A 24,965-nucleotide genomic window follows, 5' to 3' on the forward strand; every position below is an offset into this window, starting at 1 on the left:
TCCTTATCCAATCCAATTTTTAAAACAATGGGGGCGATGAAAAATGTTGGTCAACCAAAAATTGTTTTCTAGTTGACTATAAAATAAGACACTTATGATAGAAATTAGTTCACACTGATTTCTACTTCATCCAAAACTTATCAATTGAACCACCACTCTCACTGTTTGTCATCCAACCACCACCCTACACTAACGACCTCGGTCTTTGGTGGCCAACCACCGCTGGTGGTGGTTGGTGGCCTCCGGCCACCACCACCATCAGGAGGATCAAAAATTTTTATCTAAAATCTTCATTTTTTATTACATATGTGCTTGGGGAGATGAGAAAATGTGAGAAAGTAGTAAAATATATATATTTTCCATAGTATTTTCAAGCGCAACCAAACACTAAAAAGTATTTTTTAAAGCATTTTCTTGAACCCAAACAAATACTTAAAAATAATTTTTTTTTTCAGAAAATACTTTCACCTAAAAATGTTTTAGGGTTGGATAATATTTTCCACAACCAAACACAATAGTTACTCTTAGGCTTATTGTATTTCTTGTGCCGTTTTATACACCCCCTCACAACTTATGGGCCTGTAGTACCAACAAAGGCCGGAAAAACTATTTTCAAAGAAGCATCTAGTTTATTTGGGTTGAATGACCACAGCCCATGAATCTTTGTCCCTTCGTACTTTTCCTCTCCAAAGTCCCATCCCCAAATCTGAGAAACAAACACTCCTAGTAGCTTCGACCCTAGAAAGCCAGAAACTCAAAAAACAATGGCTTCCTCCAAAAAATCCACAACAGAAGAGAAAAAGAGCAAAGAAACCAAACCCAAAAACACACCCAAGCAGAAAAACAAAACTACTAGTACCACGAAAGGAAACCCAGAAAAGAACAACAACAACAACAAGGTTAGCAACGGCACAGTCAGCGACTCCTCCTCGGACGTGATAATAATCCCATCTTCAAGCATTGAATCCGGACAAGATGAAAAACAAAAACCCAACAAAAGTTCTGATGTGAATAAAAGAACCGCCGTCGCCGACGCCGACACCAACACCAAATCAAAGAAACACAAACAAAAAAAGCAAAAACGACAGGAGGAAGAGGTAAACGACGTCGTTGATAAAGAGGAAGCGAAGACGCATAGGTTTCCTATGAATCGTATCAAGACGATTCTTCGGAGCCAAGACTCCGATTTGCGCATTACCCATGAAGCCCTTTTTCTCGTCAATAAAGCTACGGTATCAAAAAAAAAATTTCCAGCTTAGTTTTCGTTTATTTACACATGGCTGAAGAAAATAAAATGTGGGTTATATTGGGTGGTTCATGTATTGGTGTATTTATGAATTTCTTACTTCAATGGTTGCAGGAGAAGTTCCTTGAGGAATTTACAAAAGATGCACATGCGTGTTGTGTTCAGGACCATAAAAAGTCGCTTGCTTATAAGCACCTATGTATGTAAAATCCCTTACTATCTTTTCCTTTCAAATGTTGTTATTATTATAATTTTTATTTTTTAATTCGATAGTCGGAGGAGGGGGGATTTGAATTAATTTGGACGTTTTGATATGAAACTTCGGGAGGTGTCAGTTGAGCTACAAGACTATTTGCCAAATGTTGTTATTATTAAGTTATAATTTGTAATGTGGAACACTTGGATGAACTTTGATTGATTACATCGTTTTGGCTTTCATATGTGGCTATTTGCTCTGCATTAGTGTGTTATAAACATTGTTGGTCATAAATTGAAGCTTTATGTTGGTAAAGAATTTAGGGAGAGTTGGGGTTTATGATCGTTACGATTATTTTTAAATCAATGAAGTGTTTAAAATGGGATTCTCTAATTTTTTGTGAATGTGGTTATACATTTGTTATACTTTCTAGTGGTCTAGGTTTGTGATTTATTAAGGGAAGTACAATACCATTGCCGAACTACCCATAATGTCATATAATTACTTTTCTAACTAAGAAACTTGGGGCCTTAGTGGTTTTTGAATAATCTTTTACCAAGTAAATGTTGTGGTAGTGTTAGGAACACGCATGCAGAACTTACCCTTCCTTGAAAACCGGCTTGCAATGGGAGGGTTCCCAAGAGCTTATAAACTTATGATTAAGTTTACACTTAATCCATGTGGGGTATTAGGATCATAACATACCACCACACTTCACGCTCTGCAGCCGACGTCCAAGACGACACACTATAGCGACATTGACCCGATGGTTGTCCTTTCTCTTTTTGGCGGCTCTACTCACCTTTTAGTTATTTTAATCTAGCCTCTAGGTTGCCCCCTCCAAGATCCAACCACAAAGCCACAACTCATTTGATCTCATACTCAATGAGCTACGTCCGATTACTTGATGTAGTGGTTGGCTCTGATACCAAATGTTAGGAACCCATGGGTAAAGCTCATCATTGAAAACCGGCTTGCAAGAGAAGGGTGCCTAAGAGCTTATAAACACGTGGTTAAGCTTACACTAAATTCATGTGGGACATGAGGATCATAACAAGTAGCTTGAATTTTGTATTTGAAGCTACCAGCTGCCTTGTTAGAAATTTTCAATTGAAATGTGATATTGATGGCGGCAAGAACTATTCATTTGACATTTTCTCCTTTTAGTTTATTAGAAAACTGGAAATCAGAACTTTGAGGAATACTCCAATTAGTCTGTGGAGGATACATAGCCAATAGCAAAATATTGGGACTAAGGCATTTTTGTTGTTGCTTATTGCTTTCAATTGATGGCAACCATTAGTCTGTACATTAGCGGACAAACACCTCTTTAATACATCAATTGCCATAAATTGTGTTAGATACTTAGAAGTTGGAAGTATGTATTAAAATGCTTCTTCTTGTTTCAGCATCAGTTGTTTGTAAAACGAGGAGTTTCGACTTTCTTTCAGGTACTTCTATGCTACCTCTCTGTAAAAGATTTTCCTATTTGAAAGTGAGATCTCTAAACTTTTCTGCAGTTTCTGCTATTATTTACCTTCCTTTCTGGTGTATTTCCCTTGTGTCTGTATAGATTTTGTACCAGAAAAATTAAAGGCCAAGGATGCTTTGGCAGAGAGAAAAATTGCTGAGACCGAGAATGAGGCAGCCTAGGATCTTCAAAATGGTGCTGATTGGGATGATAATCCTGCAATTTTCTTGATTGAAGCTCATTTCGATGTGTCCTGTTTTCCCGTCGGAAGTGTATTTTGGGGTCAGAGATCATATTACTTGTTGTACAACTATATTGGATCCATGTGTCATCACATCTACCTAAGTTCGCTTAGAACAGTTGAACCATATTCATGTTGGTCTAAGAAATTCTTCAAAACAGGGAGATGCGTTTTGGCTGGTTGCTTCTTTAGATGGCCAGTGAGCTGGTTTGAATAGAATTCAAAGAGCTGTAAATGCGGTTATTTTTGCAATGATTTATTGGGCTATTCTTATTTTGGTCAAGTTAATTAGCAATGCTTTGAATGAATTCTGCAGAGCATATTGTTATTTCCTGCCTATCATGAATTGGGCAAGCAATGCGAAAGAAATCATGCCATAGTTCACTTTTCAATTGGAGTAACGAGGATTTATCTTCTTATGTTTTTGTTATTGCTTGTTTTGCTTTGTGATATTCAATACTTAAGCACAAGTCTTTTCCTGCATAATATTGCACACACACGATTGTGGGTGACCACAAACAATAAAGTTAAAGATATCTGCATGACATGAGGAAAAAATGTACTTTTTGGTTGCTTATTAAATAAGATCCTGGAAACCTATGAACAACCGTCTCATGGTTTAGGACTCTGTGTTGCTGTTTGCTAAGCTTGCCTCTTTTTCTTATCCAAATAAGAGCGGTGCTGTTGGAAGTCTAATACTGCTCTCACCGAGTGCCTTAGACCAATCTCAGGCCAGAGCACAGCGGGAGAACACAATAGGCAATATGTAGTATGCCAGAGTTGGAAATTGCTCAGGCGATGTTTGCCAGAAGTTTGAATCAAGATGTCAGGATCAGGTGCTACATCCATGTACATATGCTTCTCTATATCTCTTAGTTTTATAATGGCCTTCTCCTCCATTTGATATTCTTCATCCCGAATTTCCTGATTCCAAGCTTTACTTCCATTCGCTTCTTGAATCCCAACCCATTTATTATTGCAGGATTCTTGAATGGCATGCACAATCTCATCAGTGGAAGTATAGGCCACACAGATGAAGGGCATCATCATACCAGTATTGTTAGTAGTGGCCACCATTGCCTTTTCAGCAGCAACCCTGATGGGCTCAGTCAGAAGTGTCATGTTACCTCTAAAATACACTCTGGCACCATACTTTTGCACAATACTTTTTTCCTTAAGTAACCCCTGGATTTTCTTAAGCGTCGGATGCATCACATATTGAACTTCATTAGGCCGTCGTTTGAAATTATCAATGCTAAAGGGATAGATCGATACACACTTGATTCCCAGTTCATAGCAATACTTGAGCATAGACGTTAGAGCTAAAAAGCCAGCCTTGTGGCCGGCAGCATCATCGGCCCGTAGACTCTGCTTCTTAGCATATCTCCGGTTTCCATCCATGATGAAGGCAATGTGATTGGGGATGGTACCCACGGAAAGTATCCTAAAAATGAATTTTCTCATATAAGAACACAGAACATGAAAATATTTGGTTGCACTATCCTCTCTTTCCCTCTCCATTTCATAAATTTGTGGCAAAACTCTTGGCGGATTAAGTTAGTACCTTAACCCAACTTTTGGTGGGTTAAGGCTTAAGGGTTGCGGTGGGGTTGGAATTGCAATGGAGCATGCAAAAAGAATGAGCAGTGAAAGCGGGGTACGCGAAAAGATTTATAGCATAGTATGGGGGACAAGCAATAAGAATAAGCACTAATGGGAAGTTCGTTAGGTGTTTTGAGTGTGTGAGCTTTTTTTTTTCCTTATAAAAAAAAAAAAAAAAAAAAAAAAAGCATTACTTGCAGGGAAAGGACCTTCTCCAATTTCCTCTAATTTTTAACAAAATATGTGACACATGATATTTATTTAATTTTTAACAATAAAAATTAGAGAGAATTGGAGGATTCTGGAAAGAAAATAAGAGGATAAAGCAGAACAAAAACATTAAGAGAACAGATTACAACCCCTAATTATTAGCTAATTGTTTGCAATTGCTTGGTATTTAAGACGTTTTTCTACAAAAATTAAGAGCAAGAAAGATTATGAATAGCCCTTCAATATATTTTTATCATTTATAGGACCCAAGTAGAAAATGGAGCTAGAAAGATCATGAATACCTCTTCAATATATTAATATCATTTATAGGACCCAAATAGAAAATGGAGGAAAAGAAAAGGGGAACCCTTTAAACCGAAAGTATTGCTTTAGAGTAGTTGCTAAATATGGATTTTTAAAAGTAGAATTAAGAGCGTCAAAGTAATCATAGAAAACAAGAATGACAAACTGCAATTGGCTGACTATCTTATTATTTAGAGGGGGAAAAATAAAAGAAACCGCTGAATAATTTGCAGGGAATTGCATCAGGAGGCATTAAAGAGGGAGAAATTATAAGGACCAACGGGAGGATTGCTGAAGTGGTCCTTTCAACCAATGAAATACTGCCAGATATTTAAAAATTTTGAGGTAGCTTTCTAATCAGCAAAATTGTCCACTAACCTATTTTAACCCTAGCTTCTTTTAGACAAAACTAACCACTACCATTTTTTTAACCTTAGTTGCTCTTAACCCAAATTCATTTTGCCACTAGATAGCTTCCCTCTTTTAAACCAAAATTTTTTGATACCCACTTTTTAAGAAATACTAGCGTATAACTCGTGCATATGCACAGTACAATTAAAAATTTTTTTTACAATTACACACATATATGGATTCAAATTATACTCTCTCTCTCTCTCTCCCTCTATTTTTTTTTTAATTTTAATTTCTTTTGGATATACACGAGTTTACTTTTTTTTTTTAAAAAAAAATTTTATTGAGTTCTTGATGATTTATTTATATTAGACTCTTTGTCTTTTGCACCTCATTAATTCACCTAGAACCAAAAAAAAAAAAAAAAAAAAAAAAAAACTTAAATAGGACACATGGCGCAAAATTAGAAAACAATTAGAATCTAATTTAGAACCTAATTAGATTTTCTTTTAGTTTTACCTATTAATATATATATATATATATATATATATATACATATGATTTATTTATGTTAGACTCTTCGTCTATTGCACCTCATTAACTCACCTAAAACAAAAAAAAAAAAAAAAAAAAAAAAAAAAAAAAACTTAAATATAACACGTGGCGCAAAATTAGACAACAATTGGAATTTAATTTATAACCTAATTAGATTTTTTTTTCAGCTTTACCTATTAATATATATATATATATATATATATGTTTGATCATAGTTTTTCTTTTATGCATTCCAATCATATCTCCAATTTTGCCAATGCTCTTTTGTTTTTGCGTAAGGAGGCTTCTCCTAGGTTGGTTGAGCATTTCGTTATGGTTACATGGTGCATATGGGAGCATCATAACAGGGTAAGGTTGAGGCAGCAAGCTTGGGGGATTGGGGAGGTGTGTCGGCATGCTTCTGATCTGCTGAAAGAGTTCCATGATGTGCATAAAAAGGTTCCCCGGATGGCTGTTCGCAGCAGCGACTCTCGGTGGAAACCGCCGGCTTCTAGCATGTATAAAATAAACTTTGATGGAACTTTTTTTGAGGAGCAGGCTTGTGCAGGTCTCAGAGTGGTAATAAGGGATTCAGCAGTGCTTTGAGCCAAAAAATTAGATACCCAGGTTCCATGGACATGGTAGAGGCTCTTGCTGCTAGTCGAGTCGTCGTTTTTGCCAAGGAGCTTTGTCTTCAGTCTATGGTGGTGGAGGGTGATTCCTTACGGGTTATCCAAGCCTTAGTTGCTGCTAGGCCTTCAAGGTCTATGTTTGGTCATGTTATTGCTGATATTTATAGTTTAGTTTCTAATGTTGATTGTAGTTTTTGTCATGTAAAGAGAGAGGGGAATAAATTTGCTCATGCCCTCGCTCGTAGAGCAGTTACATCTACTGATTTTGATGTGTGGTTAGAAGATCTACCACGTGATTTGGAGAATATTTTCTAGTTTGATTTGCATTAATAAAATTTCTTATCGGTTTCTAAAAGAAAAAAAAAATATATATATATATATATATTTATATATATATATAGATAGATTAGTCACTCTCTCTCCAACAAAAATTCTAAGTTCTGATGTTTTTGACTAAAGTTTCACAAAACAAATCACCCTTGGGAGGACTTGCCTTGTCGGAATCCTAACCCAATAGTGTGCTGGTAGTCTTTTACGTACACTATTGTTGAAGTTTTTTTTTTTTTTTTTGTTTTTTTTTGTTTTTGTTTTTGGGAAGACACTATTGTTGAAGTGATTGTCCAAAGTGGCGTAGCTAACCATGACTAATCAAGGTATATTAAAGGCTTGTTTCACTCTATTTCAATGTATCATTTTCTTGTTGTGTTTTCTCTCTATTTAGTTTATGATTTTGCTGTGCTTTATTTTTTATTTTTTATTTTCTATGTAGTTAATAGATATGATCCCCTACTATTTGATAAAAACCCGAAATGAGAAAGTAGTGAAAGAACGAAAACTCCTAAATATACGTTGCTTTCTCTCTATCTAATTTATAAATATGGTGCCCTCTAGGCTCTAGCAATTTGATAAAAATCCAAAATGTGAAAAAAAATTAAACGAATGAAGTCAACTCTGAATCTGATATGTGAAGAAAGCACAACTCTAAGTGCCCGCCGCACTCGTCTTTGTTTCGTTCTACTTTCAAATTAGAAAGTCTTGCTAGTCTCATCAATATTCTATTGTTGAATTGTGAACTGGTTTGTGCATTGTATTAATGAACATGGAATTTGTTGATTTATGTAACAGAACTGCACTATTGTATTCTAAAGATAGAGGAAAATTACACTTTACCATCTTAAACTATGCACTAAATTATACATTGTATCCTAAACTATTCGACTGCACACTTTGCATCTAAAACTATCACACTGCACCTAGTGTTATTTTTGCTATTATATTTAACAGAATCTTGTTGCATGTGACAAGTACATGCTTCTTGTTTAAGTGAAACAAAGTTAAAAAAATGAGACATCCTTTTTCAAAATCAATTAAACAAAACCCAAGACCCTATTATTGCGAACTTCAACTTCTTCATCGCTCCTTTGCATTTTACCCACTTCCGCTCCTTTGATTGGTACAGATATGCTGATAATCGCAAGAAAATTATTGGGTTTTGTGCTTATGTGATTAGGAGCTCTCTGGCTAAACTTTATGCTTCAAGGTATGGTATAAAGTCTTGTGCCAAGGTGTATAAAATAGCTTCACGTGACCTTAGCCGTCCATTGAGGGAGAGCAGTAACAATTCAGCACCTATATTCAGATCTTTTGAGGATGGGACTTGTAGATGCCATTGAAGGCGTTCAGTTTTCTCACATGTCTATGATTCCCTCTCGTGATTACACTCCATTTCCAAGGAACTGGATCCCCAATCATGAGAAGGTGTTGCTTGAGCATATTAGACTGCAAGACCCAAAATATTTCTGTGACTTGCACAGATCAATAAAGTGACAAGGTTTAAGCTTGCCCCAAGATGAGATATCTGACATTGTGTGGACTATAAAATACTCAGGATTTAGAACTGTCTGTCCAATGATGAAAACAAAACAAACAATGATTCAGGGAAGGTGGATGGGGTACTGTAAATGAATTTTGCTATGGAATTAGAGAGGTAAATTTAAATATTTTGAAACTGAATTTGGGGAAGAGGATGATACACACGAGACAAGAGGGAGATCTGGAAAAATTTAGGTTTTGTTTTACTTGATTTTGAAGAATGAGTGTTTTAGTCTTTTAACTTTGTTCCACCTAAGCAAGAAGCATGTGTTTGTCACATGTAGCAAGATTATGTTAAATATAATAGCAAAAATAATACCAAGGTGCAAAATGTGATAATTATGATAGTTTAAGGTGAGAAGTGTGCAGTTGGAATGTTTGATAGTTTAAGGTGTAAAATGTAATTTAATGCATAATTTAGGATAGTAAAGTGTACTTTTCCCTAAAGATAAAAAGATTGAAATATTTTTTAAGAGATTAGTGATCGTTAACAGTGTGTCAAGGTGTTTGGTGCTAAGAATGTTTTACCTCCTTCAGTGAGCAAGGCATTGGCAAATGACTCATGTTTTCCCTCAGAAATGGGTTCTATAGTCTCTTTCACATGGGCACACGTGGGCGAGAGGAAATTTGTAAGAAGGTTAAGGAGAAAGCTATCCCAGCAAGCCTCGTTTTCCACAGATTAGTATCGCCATGCTTTTTGTTGAGAAAAAAAAATATGAACGAAAAGGAAAAGCAAAGACATCAAAAACATCGGCAATCATGTAAGAACAGAGGCCAATTGGGTATTGCGGGAACAACATATAGCCGTGAAACACCAACTAAGACACTTCTCGTGTTATCTTACAGATGTACAGACTTGTAACTAGAGGCACCAGTTTTGCCTGGCACTGGCGGTATCTCCTTTGAACTATTACCTACAGGAATTTCTGGGTTGCTTGATTGGCTTTCAGAATTTGATGGTCTCACCCAAATCTTTACATACCCTTCCCGACATGCGGTGAGAATAGATTCCTCAGTAAAAATTAAGCCAGATAAGGGTTCTGAATGAACACGGTGGGCGACTAATGGGGAGAGCTTAGGCACATCTCGCATGCTTGGAGCAGGTTGTAGAGTGCCCACTGGGCAAATGCTGTCCCAATGAGATGATTGGCTTCCGGTGCTGAAAGTGGGGGACCCACCAGGTGGACAACGGCGAAGTGGTACTACGATCTCATCCATTGATAAATCCCACAAAAGCAACTGTGTATCCTGTAAACATATCACCAAGTTGCAGATTTAGAAAATAATACATACTTTTCTATAGGAGCAAGGCAGGACACAAACGAATACTAGAAATCACTTCCAGGATAATATGAATGCACGACAAAAATCAGATAAAAAGTAAAACATTGTGCATAAAATCTTTTAATAATGTATGGTAGTAGAAATGTAACCATGTCAGGGCACATGAAGTTGGATTATTATGAAATGAAAAACCACACGGTCTTGATTTTACTACTTCCTGATTTAAAAAGTAATAGTGGAAAATTGAAGACCTTTATCAACATTTAGGCAATACCTCTGGACATGGTTCCTAACAAAGCAAGGCCCAGCTTCTTACCATCAAGTTTCCAATGCACCTACCATAAGTCCTAATTTTTCCAACAGCCTTACACATAATACAACCTATTTATGCTATTTGTCCAAGCAGATACTTGTCCAATCGTTTTTCATTTGAAAAGTTTAAACTCATCATCATAACCACAAGGCACCTGGCACTTCTGACCTTTTTTATCTGAAACAATTACTCCAACATGTAAATGAATTTGTAATCTTCACAACCATTGTTGAAACTTAATGATACGATTACCAAAAAATAAAGATGGCAATCAATTCAAAGAAGGAACCATGCAATAACAACAACAACAACAACAACAACAAGGCCTGGATAGGAGAACACCACCAGGAAGCTTTTACATGTGAAGATAATGGACATACCAATTCCTTAAAAGTAAGTTACCTACTATTTCTATATTAAAGTAAATAAATGGGTCTTTACTTCAGTTAAAGATACCCATCATTGTATATTTGCAGCAAATAACAGCTTTAAACAGATAATAAATGCAGCAACACTTGTTCTTTTATTTCTTTCTTTTTATTTTTCCCTTCTGGTTTTTTGTGTTTTTGTTTGGAAAAGAAGGGGGGAAGGGTGTGAGAGCACAAATTACCTGACCAACAGAACCAAACCGGTACATTACACTTTCTTCTGTGCCATCCGATGTTGGTGATGACCAATACGAGTCAAAAGCCACTCCACTTACCTGCAAGCCATCCTCTTTAAAATGTTTAAGATGGCAATATATATGCAACTCATATCAAATTTATCAAATCTTGATTTAAATAGTTAACAATTTAGCAAAACTTTACCCATGAGTTGTGCCCTTCACCCCATGCAACTACCTTCCGATCTTCCATACTCCAAACTGTAACTAGATCATCTTCACCACCTGTCAGTATGTATTTTCCATCCATACTGAGAAACAGGAAGAAGCAGAGTAATTAATTAATTTTTTTTGAAGAATTAGTAATAAGGAAACACTTTTTTTTTTTTGATAAGTAATAATAAGGAAACACTATTTTTTTTTTTTTGAGAAAGTAATAAGGAAACACTATGTGGTGTGTAATTAGAAGATTCTGAAAATATATAAATGAGGAAACATTGACTAAGCAATAATCTCATACATATCAAATTACCTCCAGGCACAACATAGAAGAGCACCATAATAACTTTTTCCACCACATATTAGTTGTTCTTTTTGGTAGTCAAATACCCGTAGATATCCTACATTAAAGTGCTCAATATCAGTACCTTTATAATAAGTGATACTTGTAAAATCACAAGAATAGTGGATCAAGAGAATACCATCTCTACCAACAGCTGCCAAATATGCACCATCAGTAGAGAAAGCAATGCCGTTGATTGAACTTTGGCAGATATGCCATCTAGCAATTGGATTACTCTGCAAACAAAACATTAAATTAAAAGTGGATTACTCTGCAAACAAACCATTAAATTAGAAGTGGATTACTCAGCAAATAAAAAAATTGAAGATGAAATAGATAACGAAACTATGAGGAGAGGAGGAGGGAAACAACAAAAGCAGATAGGTTCGGGTTTGTATCTTCTATAAAATTTAGAAAATAACCAAAAGAAAAAGGTTTTATAATTATTAGCTGAGTTGTATGCAGACAATTTGTGATGTTTTAAAATTGTTGACATTAAGTTACAGACAATTAATGAAGCTTTAAACATCACAAATTGTTGACATTAAGTTGTCCCCATGTCCCCCACTTTAAATAGTTAAACACAATTGATTATGTTTTAATTAGGATAATGTAAAATTATTTGCATAGGCTTGGAATATGTTATGACCACTCAACTGTCCAACAGCTTGACATACCACACAGACAAAACCACATTGCTGGTTAAAACCTAAAACTGCTTTTCAATTTGCCACAGTTATGAGCAATTGATGCAGGGGCATCTCAGATTGTGATGTCAGCATAATTGAAAAACTTGTTAGTTAATTGTTAGTAGTTGAAATCCATTAGTGCATGTGTGCTGAGTTGGACAGTAAGTTGACATAACTACTATAACAGATTCTGTTATCAATTAGTTACTTTCTGTTACAGCTAGTTCAACCTCTAGGCTTAGCAGTATAAATTCCATGAAATATTGTAATTGAATGACTAGTTAGTAAATGAATTCAAAGCTTTTTACTATTGTTTCAGAGATTGGTTCTCTGTGCAGAGGTGTGTCCACCTGTGACCTACTCTAAGCAACTCTCATTTCTTCTTAATTCTTAGTATGCCCTCTTTGTGTATTTTGCTGCATTAGTAATTGTATAAGAACAACCTGCATAATTCATTATTTTATCTGGTAATCTTGAAAGCCACACTGGATTTGACATAGCCGATTTTAGAATTGCTATGAACTGCTTGAATACAAAAAGGGATCAGGATGCAATAAGAATATCAAATAAAACTACCTTACTGGACCTTGCATGTGCCACAGAAAACTGATTTTGATCCTTTACAACTGGAAATGTAGTATCACTGGTACCATCCTTACTCTAGAATAAAAATGGAAGTTACACTTGATTTAGCTTGTGCAATAGAGCAGAAAATAACAGTAAAGGCAGGCCAAGAATAGGCACATTGAATAAAGTTGAGGCTTGCCTTTTCATACACATACAAGTTTCCATCAGCATGAGCAACAACAAAAGCACCATCAGCTTTGGGAACCCATGCAACACTGGTACATCGACTGTTAGAAACAACTAGTCAGTTTGCACATTCAGACTAGTAATTACATCACACATGCACACATCTTATCATTAAATTAAATAAAAATGCCACAACTTGCAACACAAAAAGTATTTGCTCCAAAATTCGTCAACACCCCCCCAACCCCCCTCTTTTTTTTCCTTTTTTTTTTCTTTCCCTTTTCTCTTTTTCATTTTGTATAGTCTAGAAAAACCAACTTACATCTAACCTAATACCCATTCATGGTAGGACCCAAATTTACAATGAATGACATAAATTATCTCAAAATGTACCACTTTAACCCACACAGAAACTTCATGAAAATTCAAAGAATGATTCAACTAAAATAATATCTACTACTTTTTATACAATTACAACCTAGGGAATGTAGAATATCTGCAGGACTTCACTTTTTTCTTCTAAACTTCCAACTCTAATGACTATCAAAACCATCATGCATAGACATAGAGTACTGTAAATACATTGATCAAACTTTATAAGTTATGTTGTCTTGGTCAACCATTTTTTGTCAAGGTTGATGACCTTGATGATACATCCAATACATCAATATTTTCAGAATTTGTACTTGTCCCAAAAGCTTAAAATGATAGAAAATGGTAAATTTAATCACTTAAATATTATTCTAACACTCCACATATGTAGGCCAACATTTCATATCAATAAGCAAGTCCTAACATGTAGAATTTTTTAACTTTAAATGGAAGGTAGAGTAAAGACAGGATTCGAACTCAACACTGCTTGCGCTAATACCATAATAAATTACCACTTATCCTAAAAGCTTAAGTTGATGGGAAAGAATGAATTTAATAATTAAATCATTATTCTAACAACTCGATTGATATGAGAGTCTCTTGGTTCCAAGACTTCTAATGATTCCATTACTGTAGGTGGTTATTCTGTCTTTTTATAGAGAATTTTAAACCTTTCTTAATAAAGGCATGTGGCTGAATCAACTCCATTGAGGATAAGCAGGTATTAATAGTTACTTAGTTGAAACTCTTTGAGGATGGAAATTCTCTGTCAGAATGAAACAGTTCCTTTACCCACACTATTTATTGGGAACACCAGATGGTGACACATTTGACTTTGCCTAAAGGAGAAGACACTATTGCTGAAGAAGAGAAAAAAGTATTGAAATGAGGTTCAAAAAATGACATGGGTTCTCCAGAAGTCACCCCAAAATCAGGTTAATGACAGAATGTTTTCAATTAAATTTCAGAACTATAATTTTAAGTTCTTATTGAAAGAGACACTTGGGAACTGAATCCTACTATAAAGCTAGCAGATAGAATCTCCAAATACCAAAAGAAAAGAATTATTTTTTATTCATATGTTATTTTTTAGATTCAAATAAAAAAGTGTCGCTAATGTCACAATGTTACCTTCATCCTAATGAATCACCATTGTTTCAAGCCTTTTCACTCCGTGCACCATGAAGGCTTGATGAGTAGCATATGCATTAAACATCTGCACTCTCTAATTCTTCTCTCTGGTTGAACTTTCTCTTCATCAAGTAGTGACTCTCCAACATGCTGTATTAATTCTACTACACATGGTCTAAGTCGTATTTAATTCCACATTTTTGTTGGCATCTGTATTTCTTTTTTAACACTAGGTTCAAGTTATACTTGATGTCCCTTCATCACCAACATCTTAAATACCAACATTCTATCATATGTGGGAAGCAGTATTTTCATTGTTATGTCATCCTGTTGGAGGAAAGATCCATTAATTTGATCCTCACAACAGGTCTTGGATGGCTTCTATTATTTGAGGAGGCTCCATGACTGACTGGGATTTAAAACATGAAACCATGCAACACGCTAACATGATTCAGGTAGATATCACTCTTGATAGGGTTGGGGGTAGATGTATCTCTCTAAGTTTTTCTTTCATTTCTTCCTATTCAGCTATGGTAGGCTTATCCCTTCCAAAGCGAAGGTTATCAATATCGTACCAATAATCCTAATCTCTACCTATGAGTGTCATTTTGGCAAACCTAAACTTGTCATCTAACAAACATGTTTGTTCAACGAACTGTTCAACCTCAAGTATCAATTGGCGAAAATCCATGAGTCTTGAAAAATATCAAATGTAAATGTCCCCAATAAAATCACCACTAGAATAATAAGTTTAACAAATAATTGTAACAAGAACCTAAGTTGGGCTAGTTATGACTTATGACCTGGTCTTGACTTGAATTACATTTCTGTGCTGGCTAGATCTATGACTAATGACTAGGCTTCAGAAGTGACTTGTATGTCCTGACTTTCAAGCAAGGCAAATGGGCTTCAAACTTGCACAAACAAACTCTAATGAAGACAACAATTCCCACTTGCTTTCTTTTGTAATTGAATTGGACACCAGCCCAGTACCCGGTCAATTTTTTAAATCTATTCTTGTTATGAGCTCATGAACCAATTTGCTACAAGTGAGAGATAGTTAGCACCCTTAAATGGCATGTTCGAGGACCAGCAAAAAAGGTGCTCAATCCCAGTTTCTATGAATGCATGTCGAGACATATTGAGCAGCGATATGGCCTAAGCAACGAAGATGAAGCACATCTCCGATGAACTTCTAGTGGAGGCACAATGCACAAAGACCATGCAAGACTACAACACACATTGCTGAGACAAAATCTTAAGTTGGTTCCAGTGATGAGAGCCACAGTGGATCTGCTTGCCAAGGTATGAGCTTTAATCAACATCATTGTGAGAGAATTGAGAGACGAGGACTCAACAAGCTTGATGGTGATTGAGAATTACTATAGAAATGCTTTCACAGATAAAGAAATTTAAAAGAACAATAGACTTTGTAATGGGGATCTCGGCGATCTAGTGTGGATCTAGTGTGGACGAGGTTGTGGGCGCCTAGCGTCTGTGGACACGGGTTTGACCCATATGGGTTGGATTTGACACAGGTTTATGGGTACAAAGTTTTCTAAGGAGTTGAAATTGGTGAAGATGGACACTGGTAGGGTTGTTTTTTTTGTGATGGGGCTTCAATGGCTCAATCTTGCAAAGATAGGAGTGATGGGCTTCATAAGAGAGGTGGTGGGTTTCAAGGTTTTCTTGGAGACAGTGGTGCCAACTTTGGTACTGGTGAATATCTTGTGGGTTAACTAAATATGGTTCAAATAGGCTATGAACTTGTGAGGTAAGTACTTTCACTTTAATTTGAGTCATCAGGAGGTTTAGTTTCTGGTTTTGGTGTGGCTAAAGGGGATCCGATATGTTCTGATGCCAAATTAATGCATTGACATGTGGGGTAAGAAAAATAAAAATATTAGGTAATAGGGAATGGGACACAAAACACTAAGCTACACCACCAGAGAGTGCTTGGAATCACCTCCAAGTTGTAGAGAAATACTACCAGAAAATTCTTCTTCAAAATACAATGCTTCAAACAATTGATGAAGATTCTTTTTAATAAGCTTCAAGGATTACATCAATAAGAAAAGTCTTAACGAAGCCACAATTACATCCCATAAAAACCTCAACTACAATAAGTCCAAATACAAAAACAAAATATGAAAACCTAAAAAAAGAAAAAAAGAAAAATTCTATCAACATTTATTCTGGTTGCAGTCCCAAAAACAAAGTTGTTTACCCTATATATAGAATGAATTTTAACATGGCCATGCTGTGAGTATGGGAAAGTATAACAAATAGTGAATGAGAAAAAGAACCAAAATAAAAATGCAACTAGTCTTGCCTGTTTGTGACCGAACCTTCCTTGTTATAGTGTTGGGCAGCAACAAGCTTCTTCCCAACATCTTGTAATTGTTGTCTCAGAGACACTGAGTAAACTACAATAACATACAAAATGATCAAGTCAAAACAACTTCTTCCTATAAGAACCCCCATAAATCATATCATACCAAAAAAAAAAAAAAACACCTACCATCTCCCGAGTTCAATCCTATAAGCAAGTCATGTCCATCCTTGGCTTCAGGATCAAATGAGTGGCAGATAGGATTTGAAGTGCTAAAATGTAACGATTTAATAGGATCCTGCATAAAAAAAAATGAAATATCATCAATATCATTTACAAACAAAGACATAAACATCACCAACAACGACACCCCAAGGACACGAAATTACCTTATCTTGTGTATTGAGGTCACTGACAAATAAACTATCCCCAACATTGAATATCATATATGTCCCTTTACCATCATAATTCGAATTAAGCATAGAGTGACTACCATTTGACGCTGCAAATGAACTACTTCTACTAGTTCCATTCGCGGCTTTACTCGTGCCATTCCCTCCTACAAAACTAAGGGCTCGACTGCCATTCCCACCCCCTACCCCTAACAGCCTTGCAGCAGCATATCTAACTCCACTACTCGTGCTCGCACCCGAGCTCGACGCTGACCCAGCTTGTGTAGGCTTTTCCTTGAGATGCGCTAGAGTTATCTGAAAAATCACATCCCCCCAAAAAAAAAAAAAGTCAATTCTTCAAAAAAAATTTGAAAAATTCAAGATTTGCATAGTATCATTTCCCACAATTTTGAAAATCAGCAATTTGCGATTCAAGAAACATATCGATCGAGTTTGCTACAACTAATTCCAATCAAACTAGGTTAAAGAACTTATCTTTCTCTCGGTTCCTACTTTTCTACCTCATTTTCTCGGCAACCAAACAAGAAAAAAAAAAGGAAAGGAAAATTTGGAGAAAGAAAAGAAGAACCCTACCTGAGAAACTGATTTGCCATGGGAATAAGGAAGAATACCAGGAGGGTGAGTCTTCTCGGAATGGAGCTTGTACCTTCCTTCTGGGGTTTTGAAATACGTCTTCAACCCTTGCTGCTGCTGCGTCGATTGCCCATTCGCTGAAGCTGAAGAAGGAGACAACGACGTCGTTGTGGGAGACGCTGACGTCATCACTCCGTTACCGTAGCCATTGTTTCCGTTACTGTGAATCATCGTTCGTTCCTCGCCAAATTCGCTCTATTTCTCCGTTTTTTCTCTCTCTCTCTCTCTAAAATCTTTCGCTCTCTGACATTCTTCCGGTTTCTCTCTCTAAAATCTTTTTTCCTGTTGGTTATGGATTTTTATGTTTTTGTTTAGTTTCTGTTTTAGAAGGTAGTGCCTGGATCAAGAGCTCGGATCGTGCACATCGCCTAGGAGAGGGTGGTGTGTGGTCAACGCCACGCACGCATTACAAGTTGTATACGTGGACCAATCAGGGATTGGGAAAAAGGTGAAATTATACTTAACCACGTCCCTTGCCTATTACTTCACTAAAAGAAATTGCTGAGTCAGTTTAAGGTAAAAAAAAAAAAAAAAAATTTTAAATAGAGACTAACTTCTTTGTTAAATTGATTCAACAAAATTTAAACATGTGAAAGTTTTTCAGTAAAGGGGTCAAAATTTTCTTAAATGATTTATTAACTAATGCTCTTAATATTTGCTAACATTTTCCCCTTTATGGAAGATAAGTAATGTGATCTACTACAAAAACCAGGTAATTTCTCGAGAAACAAGAGATTAGCGTGAAAGTTGGATTATTTTTGGATAAATTGACGGATTGTTTATCACTTTGATATTAACCCATCACATTTTCTCAACCGCCAACAGTTTGCCACATAACATGAACAGATGTGGTATTTTACTGGGTCTTAGAATTTGGTATTCTTTTTAATTTTTAATTTTTATTATTTATGTAGTAGGAGGAGACAGTGTTGGGCGAAATGGTTGAAGTCTTTGGATTCTTGTGGGCCGCACGATGAGTGGACCTTGTTTTGTCTTTGACTCTCAGCGTAGTTATCTTCGATGTGCTAAGAAAAAGTCTAATTCCGGAATATTGACTCTCTAATTATTAACAATTATTTCAATCCTCTAGAAACGTATTATTGGGGATCTAACATCAAAGTTTTCAGACCTGAATCGTTCATTGAACTGTAAAAAGGAAAGGTTTAAGGTTTTTGAGGTTGAACCGTAATGACATCATAATTAATTTAATAATTAATTAAAGCCTAAATATAAATATTAAATTTATAAAACTAGCAAAATTGACTAATATATCTATATATGTGAGGGAAATTTAATGATTTTCAAGCATATATTTAATAATTAAATAAAAAAGTTAATAAAATAAAATAATAACCATGAAAACATTAAAATTTATGATTAATTTTTGAAGTAAAGTTGAATATCTTTGAAGGAACTTAATTATAATTTTTTTTTATTCATTGTAAGAGATGGATAATTTAATTAAGTAAAATAAAATTGTGTTAAGTTGTTTTTATAAAAATAAATAATAAAAAAAATTGCTACAGGGTTGGACCGCACAGTTCTTGCCACCGGTTCGTGCAGTCCAACCCTGGTTTTAGGGGTTCACAGAATTGCCACATATGTCTGGTTCTTTATGCTTAAAAAACCGATTTTTATCCCGGTTTTCGGTTTTCATGGTCCGACCTCCTGGTCCGGTTCGGTTCCGTTTAGGTTTAGGAGTTAACTAAGGAATGAATACATTTAGCAGTATCTACAACAACATTACCATTATTCCATTAATGTTAGCTGCTCTATAAAAAGAAAAAGGATAAGTAACAGTCTTCAGGCCAATTTTTAATTTTTAATTTTCCTTAAAAAAAAATTTCTTTTATAGGATTAGTCTTAGTTTGGCATTAATCTAGCTAGTTCACTTCAAATTCAAAAGATTTTTTTGGGGGGGGGGGGGTATGGGGGGCAAAGAAAAAGGATAATAATTGGTAATGCTGAAGGAGCAAGGACTATATTTCTTTGGTGTTTTAGTTTGAACATTTCTACTAGACAAATGTGCATAATTGTAAGGTCAACACCTTTGTACAAATATAGAGTTTTTTTTTTTTTTTTGATAATATGCAATGCATCACTAGATGAAAAGGAAACAAGGGGGATAATCTGCCTTACAAAGAGCCAACAAGGCAGGGGGCAAGTTATCTAAAAAAAAAAACACAAAAGCTAAACGGGAAAGTAAGGAAAATCTAGCTACTTGGTGTGCAACACCATTACCAGACCTACTAATCCAAACAAACGAACAAGAGAAGAAGAAATTAGCTAAAGTAATGGTATTAAGCAGCTAGGTTTGAATGCACCAAGGGAAAGGTTGGCTAGGAGCGTTGATGGCATCAAAACATATCTTGGCATCCCCTTCGAAGATAACACAGCTCCAATTCTCAACTTTAGCAAGTTGAACAGCCCAAAGCAAAGCTGCAGTTTCAGCTTAGAAAGGAGTTGTCTTCTTAAAAAACCTTGCCCATATTTTGATTGGCACTCCACGGTGATCATGGGCCACCATAGCAATAGCAACATTCGTATCAAAGATGGCAGCATCTATGTTGATCTTGATGCAATCAGCGGGTGGAGGGGACCAAACACTCACAGGTAGAGGAGGACTATGAGCTAAAGGGGGGGGGGGGGGGTTATGATTGTGGAGAATTCATGGCATCTGATTTGGACAAGCCTAATAGAAGAGGAAACATCCCGAACACAATTCTACTTGCTCGAAAACCCCAGGTGGATGGGTATCGTGACCAAGTCGGAGCCATGGTCCAGCAGCTTTGAACCTAGCACCGTTGGAGTTGCAGAGTTGGAATATGGTGCCTATACATGATCTTTCTTCATGCCTTATAATTCCACACTTGTAACAAACATCTGCGAGCTTTTCATATTTTAAACCAATCTAAGAGTCAGTATTGTTTGGTCGGGGAAGGAACAGGCCAGGGAGTAGTGGTTTTCCCACGGGGATATCCACACGAATTCTGAGAAATTTTTTCCATGCACTGCTTGGTTCACCGACTAGATCCACTTCAACAACTTCTCCTAGCCTCGAACCTATCTTCCTAAGGTTATCCTCAATATTCCATAAGGCAGGGAAACCATGGACTTAGACCTAGAAAGTTGACGAGGAAAAATCTACTTCTTGCCAAGTGACTTCCGGGCTCCATTTTTTGAGAATGAGGTGGCCTCCCTTGCAAGACCATGGTCGTCTGTGGTACGCTTTATAGGCATCCACTTCGTGGTTGAAAGAGAACATAAAGATGTCCTTATCCATTCGTTTCACCTCCGGTGGGTAGATCGGGTTCCAGGCCTTCAGTACCATGTCCCTAACATAGGCGAGACCTATATCTTTGTTGGTGATAAGTTTGGCAAGGAGTATGAGTTTTGGAGAGGTGGTAGGGCCTTGGTTTGGAGGGAGATCTAATCTGGCTTCTTCGCAGGATACTTTTTTTGTACGAGAGATGAGGTCCGAGACCTCTATGGTGATAAAGGAAGGAGGGTAGTATTTTCGCAATGATGGACGAGAGAGGGAGATGGTCTGATAGGGTGGTAGATGGGGGAGGAGGTGGATAGATGAGGGTGTCCTAGCTACGATGTTAGGGGAAAGGTAAAGGGGAGAGAGTACAAGTGGGAGTACGGAGAGAAATTTTTTTTCGTTGTAATACTTTTTCTTCACTTACCTGTTTTTATAGAGTTTTCTTTGTTATTGCTATTTATTTCTTTGTAATTATCATTATTGTATTTTCTCTCAACCTTTTCACTTCTAGAATTCATGGATCATGAATTGATGATTGATCTATGCCAAAGTAGCTTTTCTTCAAGATAATATATGTACCTTAAGATTTGTAAATTATAACTGTTAGAGATATATTAGCCCATTAGAATAAGCCTAAGCCTAAATCTACTTTGTGTGCAAGCGAAGCCTCCTACTTGTATTAGAATTCTATTAGTTTAGGGTTTAGTCTACTATATATACACATGTTATGGTTTATTGTAATACAAGATTTGTACTACACTCTAATATATTATTGATGTAGTCCTTTAGGATTTCCTCCGTGGATGTAGGTCATTAGGCTGAATCACATAACTCTCGTGTGTTTTTGTGTTCTACACTTTATGCTTTCGCTTCCACATCCATACTAGCATATTCAACATGGTGTATTAATGCTAATATTTAATATGGTATCAGAGCTACCTTCCTGTGGCCATGGTTTTCTGTCCTTACAGTGTATCAAGAGCAATCTTTGTCTTCCTCGGTGTTTCTTCGTTGCATTCATCTTCTTTGGCTTTACACTGTTGCCGTCAAAACTCTCCGGTATAGTCATGCCACCGTTAGAAGTCGCATCAACACTGCAAGACTATTGCCTTCCTTAAAACACTGTCATAAAGCCAAAATTCATTCAAGGGATCTTCTTAACTTTATCAAATCTCAAGATTTCATCAAGTTTCCATCTTGAGTTTGAGATGGGGTGTTAGAAATATATTAGCCCATTAGAATAAGTCCAAGTCTAATTCTACTTTCTGTGCAAGCCAAGTCTCCTACTTGTACTAAAAGTCTATTAGTCTAGGGTTTAGTCTATTATATATACACATGTTATGGTTTATTGTAACACAAGATTTGTATTACATTTTAATATATTATTGATATAGCCTTTTAGGTTTTCCTCCATGGATGTAGGTCATTAGGCTGAATCACGTAACCCTCGTGTGTTATTGTGTTCTACACTTTATGCTTTTGTTTTTGCATCCATACTAGCATATTCAACATGGTGTATCAATGCTATTATTTAATAGTAGCAATGTGGTGATGTGCTTTTTTATTTATAATTTACAATACCATCAATCAAGAAAACGAAATACAAGCTAGGTAATCCGCCTTACAAACAGACTCAATAGCTGGCAAAAGATTACCATTATGAAAAAAAAAAAAAAAAAAAGAAGACTTGCAATGTGCTTTTGTCTTTATGAGATATTGAGATGCCCTTCACAAAAATAAAAAGACAAAATTTTGAGATAAAAGTGTAACATATTTTGGACGAGAATGTTCCTAACTAGCCTTTCATTTTCATCATTCAGAAAATTTGTAGACAAATACAAAATTGACCTAGTTCTCACGGCGGCGGCGGCGGCGGGGGGGATCCATACATGAATTGAAAAAAAAAAAATTACTGAATCACAATAAGTATAATAATAGAACATAAAACAATATTGACTTATATCTTTAGAGGCAACGATACCAACAACATACAGGATGATTAAAAATTAATGTTGATGTTCCTATAAGTCCTAAGTTTTCCTTGACAATCTTCTCTAATGCCTCCAATTGACACCTTTATTAGGAAGGTACATGTTGCTCTCTGAGCTTTGAAATTGGCTATCCTACATATTTGAATTTTGTTGTGTGCTTAAATGATTCCAAATCTGTCATTGAGGCTCTTCAAAATACCTCATCGACTCCATAATTCTTGGCTCCTTTCTCTGACTCGGTAGATTTTGGTTCATTATTTTGTTGGGAATATAATAGAATGGGTTGGAACTTTATTCTAGCAGTACTCAAAACCATGGGGTTCAGCTCACATTGGCTTCAACTAATGTATCACTAGGCATCTACATTCTATTGATAAATGGAGCCACAATCGAACCTTTTAAGCCTAGAAATGATTGAGATAACGAAACCTATTGTCTCACTGGCGGCTCTACGTTCAGTTCAGGGTGGTCCTCTTGAAATTTTTATTTTTATTTTTTATTATATATAAATTTTTAAAATTTATGATTTTTTAATCCTTAAAAAATATTTGTGACCACCCTAAATTTTTTTAGGCCTAACATAATTAAATTTTGGACAAAATTTGGTAACAAACTTGGTTGTAAACTAAGGTTGTAACTCTACTCAATATATATATATATATATATATATATATATATATATATATATATATTTTATTGTACATGAATTTTGACAAATCCACAAATAGATACATTTTCTTCTTATATCCTTCATATTTGCAAAGTTTCAAGAAAAGATTAATAACTATGTCATCAATCAAATCTTTAAATTTCGAGTTTTTGTAGTCTAAAATTATATATAAAAAATAAATTTATGGATGAAAAGTAAATAACATATGATTGACATGAAACTTGACATGCGTTTTTGTTAGGGTTTGTGCCCTAAAATCCAATTTATTGGCATGTTATAAATAATTAAATTGTTCAATTATATGAGACTATTTGTAAATGAACTAATGAGAAATTATCATAGTTATTGAGATGCATTGGATGTAATCTATGTGATTTAGTTACAGAAGATATAAATCACAACTTTCTTGTAAACTCAAAATATAATTCGTAGTCGATGATGAAATTGGGCATTTCATCTGCGAAGACTATAACACATCGACTATAACACATCAGCTAAGATGGTTTGTCTTGATCATGGAAGTGGAGACTTTTAGTTGATGTGTTGATATGTCTTAAGTATGTAAGACATATTGAACTGGGCCGCTGTGAGATTAATTATTCAATTAACAACTGTCACCTAAATAATTAATCTCACGACTTTTAATTTCATAGACTCTCAATCCTGAGAGAATAGTGAACCTGATCATGAAATGTAGATTACTTTGATATATCAGGAGTGAAATCTAATTTAATAGTCAAAACCTCAATATGTTGGGTAATCACACATAGTGTTGAGGGAACACATATTCTCAAGATGGAATCCATAATCTTTTTCATAAAGATACAAAATATCTCCTTGAGATAAGTTTAATGAGAATTGGTTATTTAGGGCCGGCCACTTTAGTAAAGAGTTACTAAAGTTTATATTTATTGAAATTAGATTTCATAAATATGAATAATTACAAGATTAAACCGGGAACTCAAGGAATAAAATAGTAGTTTACAAAGTGACAGTTTATTATGACTTTGTTCACTATGAATATTTCATGGAGGGGTCAAATGATATCATATTAGAGTTTTGAAAAATAATTTATTAATAAGACCTAGAGTGCAATTAATAGTAACTTTAGGCTTGTCAAGAGTTGACAGATAAGTCCGAGACCTATTGGAGTTAGAGCCTTATTTGTTCCTTTGGTCCTATCCCAAGCCACACACATTGCCCAATTGGGCTGGCATAAAAGGCTAACCCAATTAGATAATCAGTTATTTATTTAGTAAGAGTTATTAAATAAAGTAACTGCCTAGGTAGCTAAA

At 35.6% G+C, this 24,965-nt stretch overlaps 3 protein-coding genes across 4 annotated transcripts; 1 reads left to right on the forward strand and 2 right to left on the reverse strand.

Annotated features, from left to right (window-relative positions):
- The first annotated feature begins 600 nt into the window (after positions 1-600).
- Positions 601-3,462, forward strand: LOC126726055 (DNA polymerase II subunit B3-1). The gene is made up of 4 exons (XM_050431170.1): positions 601-1,232; positions 1,361-1,445; positions 2,852-2,893; positions 3,016-3,462. The coding sequence occupies exons 1-4, from the start codon at positions 765-767 to the stop codon at positions 3,093-3,095; spliced, it is 675 nt and encodes a 224-aa protein (XP_050287127.1). The 5' UTR covers positions 601-764; the 3' UTR covers positions 3,096-3,462.
- A 334-nt stretch (positions 3,463-3,796) lies between these two features.
- LOC126689811 (dehydrodolichyl diphosphate synthase CPT3-like) lies at positions 3,797-4,740 on the reverse strand. Its single transcript, XM_050385012.1, has one exon. The coding sequence runs from the start codon at positions 4,673-4,675 to the stop codon at positions 3,797-3,799; it is 879 nt and encodes a 292-aa protein (XP_050240969.1). The 5' UTR covers positions 4,676-4,740.
- Positions 4,741-9,399: 4,659 nt separating this feature from the next.
- LOC126726063 (uncharacterized) lies at positions 9,400-18,084 on the reverse strand. 2 transcript variants are annotated; one of them, XM_050431182.1, is made up of 11 exons: positions 17,685-18,083; positions 17,088-17,405; positions 16,888-16,996; positions 16,699-16,792; positions 12,877-12,964; positions 12,687-12,770; positions 11,561-11,657; positions 11,392-11,479; positions 11,065-11,170; positions 10,866-10,958; positions 9,400-9,906 (listed from the first exon to the last, which is right to left on the reverse strand). In XM_050431182.1, the coding sequence occupies exons 1-11, from the start codon at positions 17,913-17,915 to the stop codon at positions 9,499-9,501; spliced, it is 1,716 nt and encodes a 571-aa protein (XP_050287139.1). In that variant the 5' UTR covers positions 17,916-18,083; the 3' UTR covers positions 9,400-9,498. The 2 variants fall into 2 exon arrangements, with proteins under 2 accessions (XP_050287139.1, XP_050287147.1); XM_050431190.1 differs by lacking the exon at positions 9,400-9,906 and having other exon boundaries at positions 10,898-10,972; positions 17,685-18,084.
- Positions 18,085-24,965: the final 6,881 nt, after the last annotated feature.

This window comes from Quercus robur, chromosome 1 (genome assembly GCF_932294415.1).
Source record: "Quercus robur chromosome 1, dhQueRobu3.1, whole genome shotgun sequence".
Lineage (NCBI taxonomy): Eukaryota > Viridiplantae > Streptophyta > Magnoliopsida > Fagales > Fagaceae > Quercus > Quercus robur.

Excerpts from the sequence above, each read along its gene's own strand:
- LOC126726055 (XM_050431170.1), top strand. The coding sequence starts at position 765 with ATGGCTTCCTCCAAAAAATCCACAACAGAAGAGAAAAAGAGCAAAGAA. Across the intron at positions 1,446-2,851 it reads GCTTGCTTATAAGCACCTAT|CATCAGTTGTTTGTAAAACG; the intron begins GTATGTAAAATC and ends TTCTTGTTTCAG. Across the intron at positions 2,894-3,015 it reads GAGTTTCGACTTTCTTTCAG|ATTTTGTACCAGAAAAATTA; the intron begins GTACTTCTATGC and ends GTGTCTGTATAG.
- LOC126689811 (XM_050385012.1), bottom strand. The coding sequence starts at position 4,675 with ATGGAGAGGGAAAGAGAGGATAGTGCAACCAAATATTTTCATGTTCTG.
- LOC126726063 (XM_050431182.1), bottom strand. The coding sequence starts at position 17,915 with ATGATTCACAGTAACGGAAACAATGGCTACGGTAACGGAGTGATGACG. Across the intron at positions 12,771-12,876 it reads ACTTGTATGTGTATGAAAAG|AGTAAGGATGGTACCAGTGA; the intron begins GCAAGCCTCAAC and ends TTTTTATTCTAG. Across the intron at positions 11,171-11,391 it reads CTTCTATGTTGTGCCTGGAG|TATGGATGGAAAATACATAC; the intron begins GTAATTTGATAT and ends CCTGTTTCTCAG.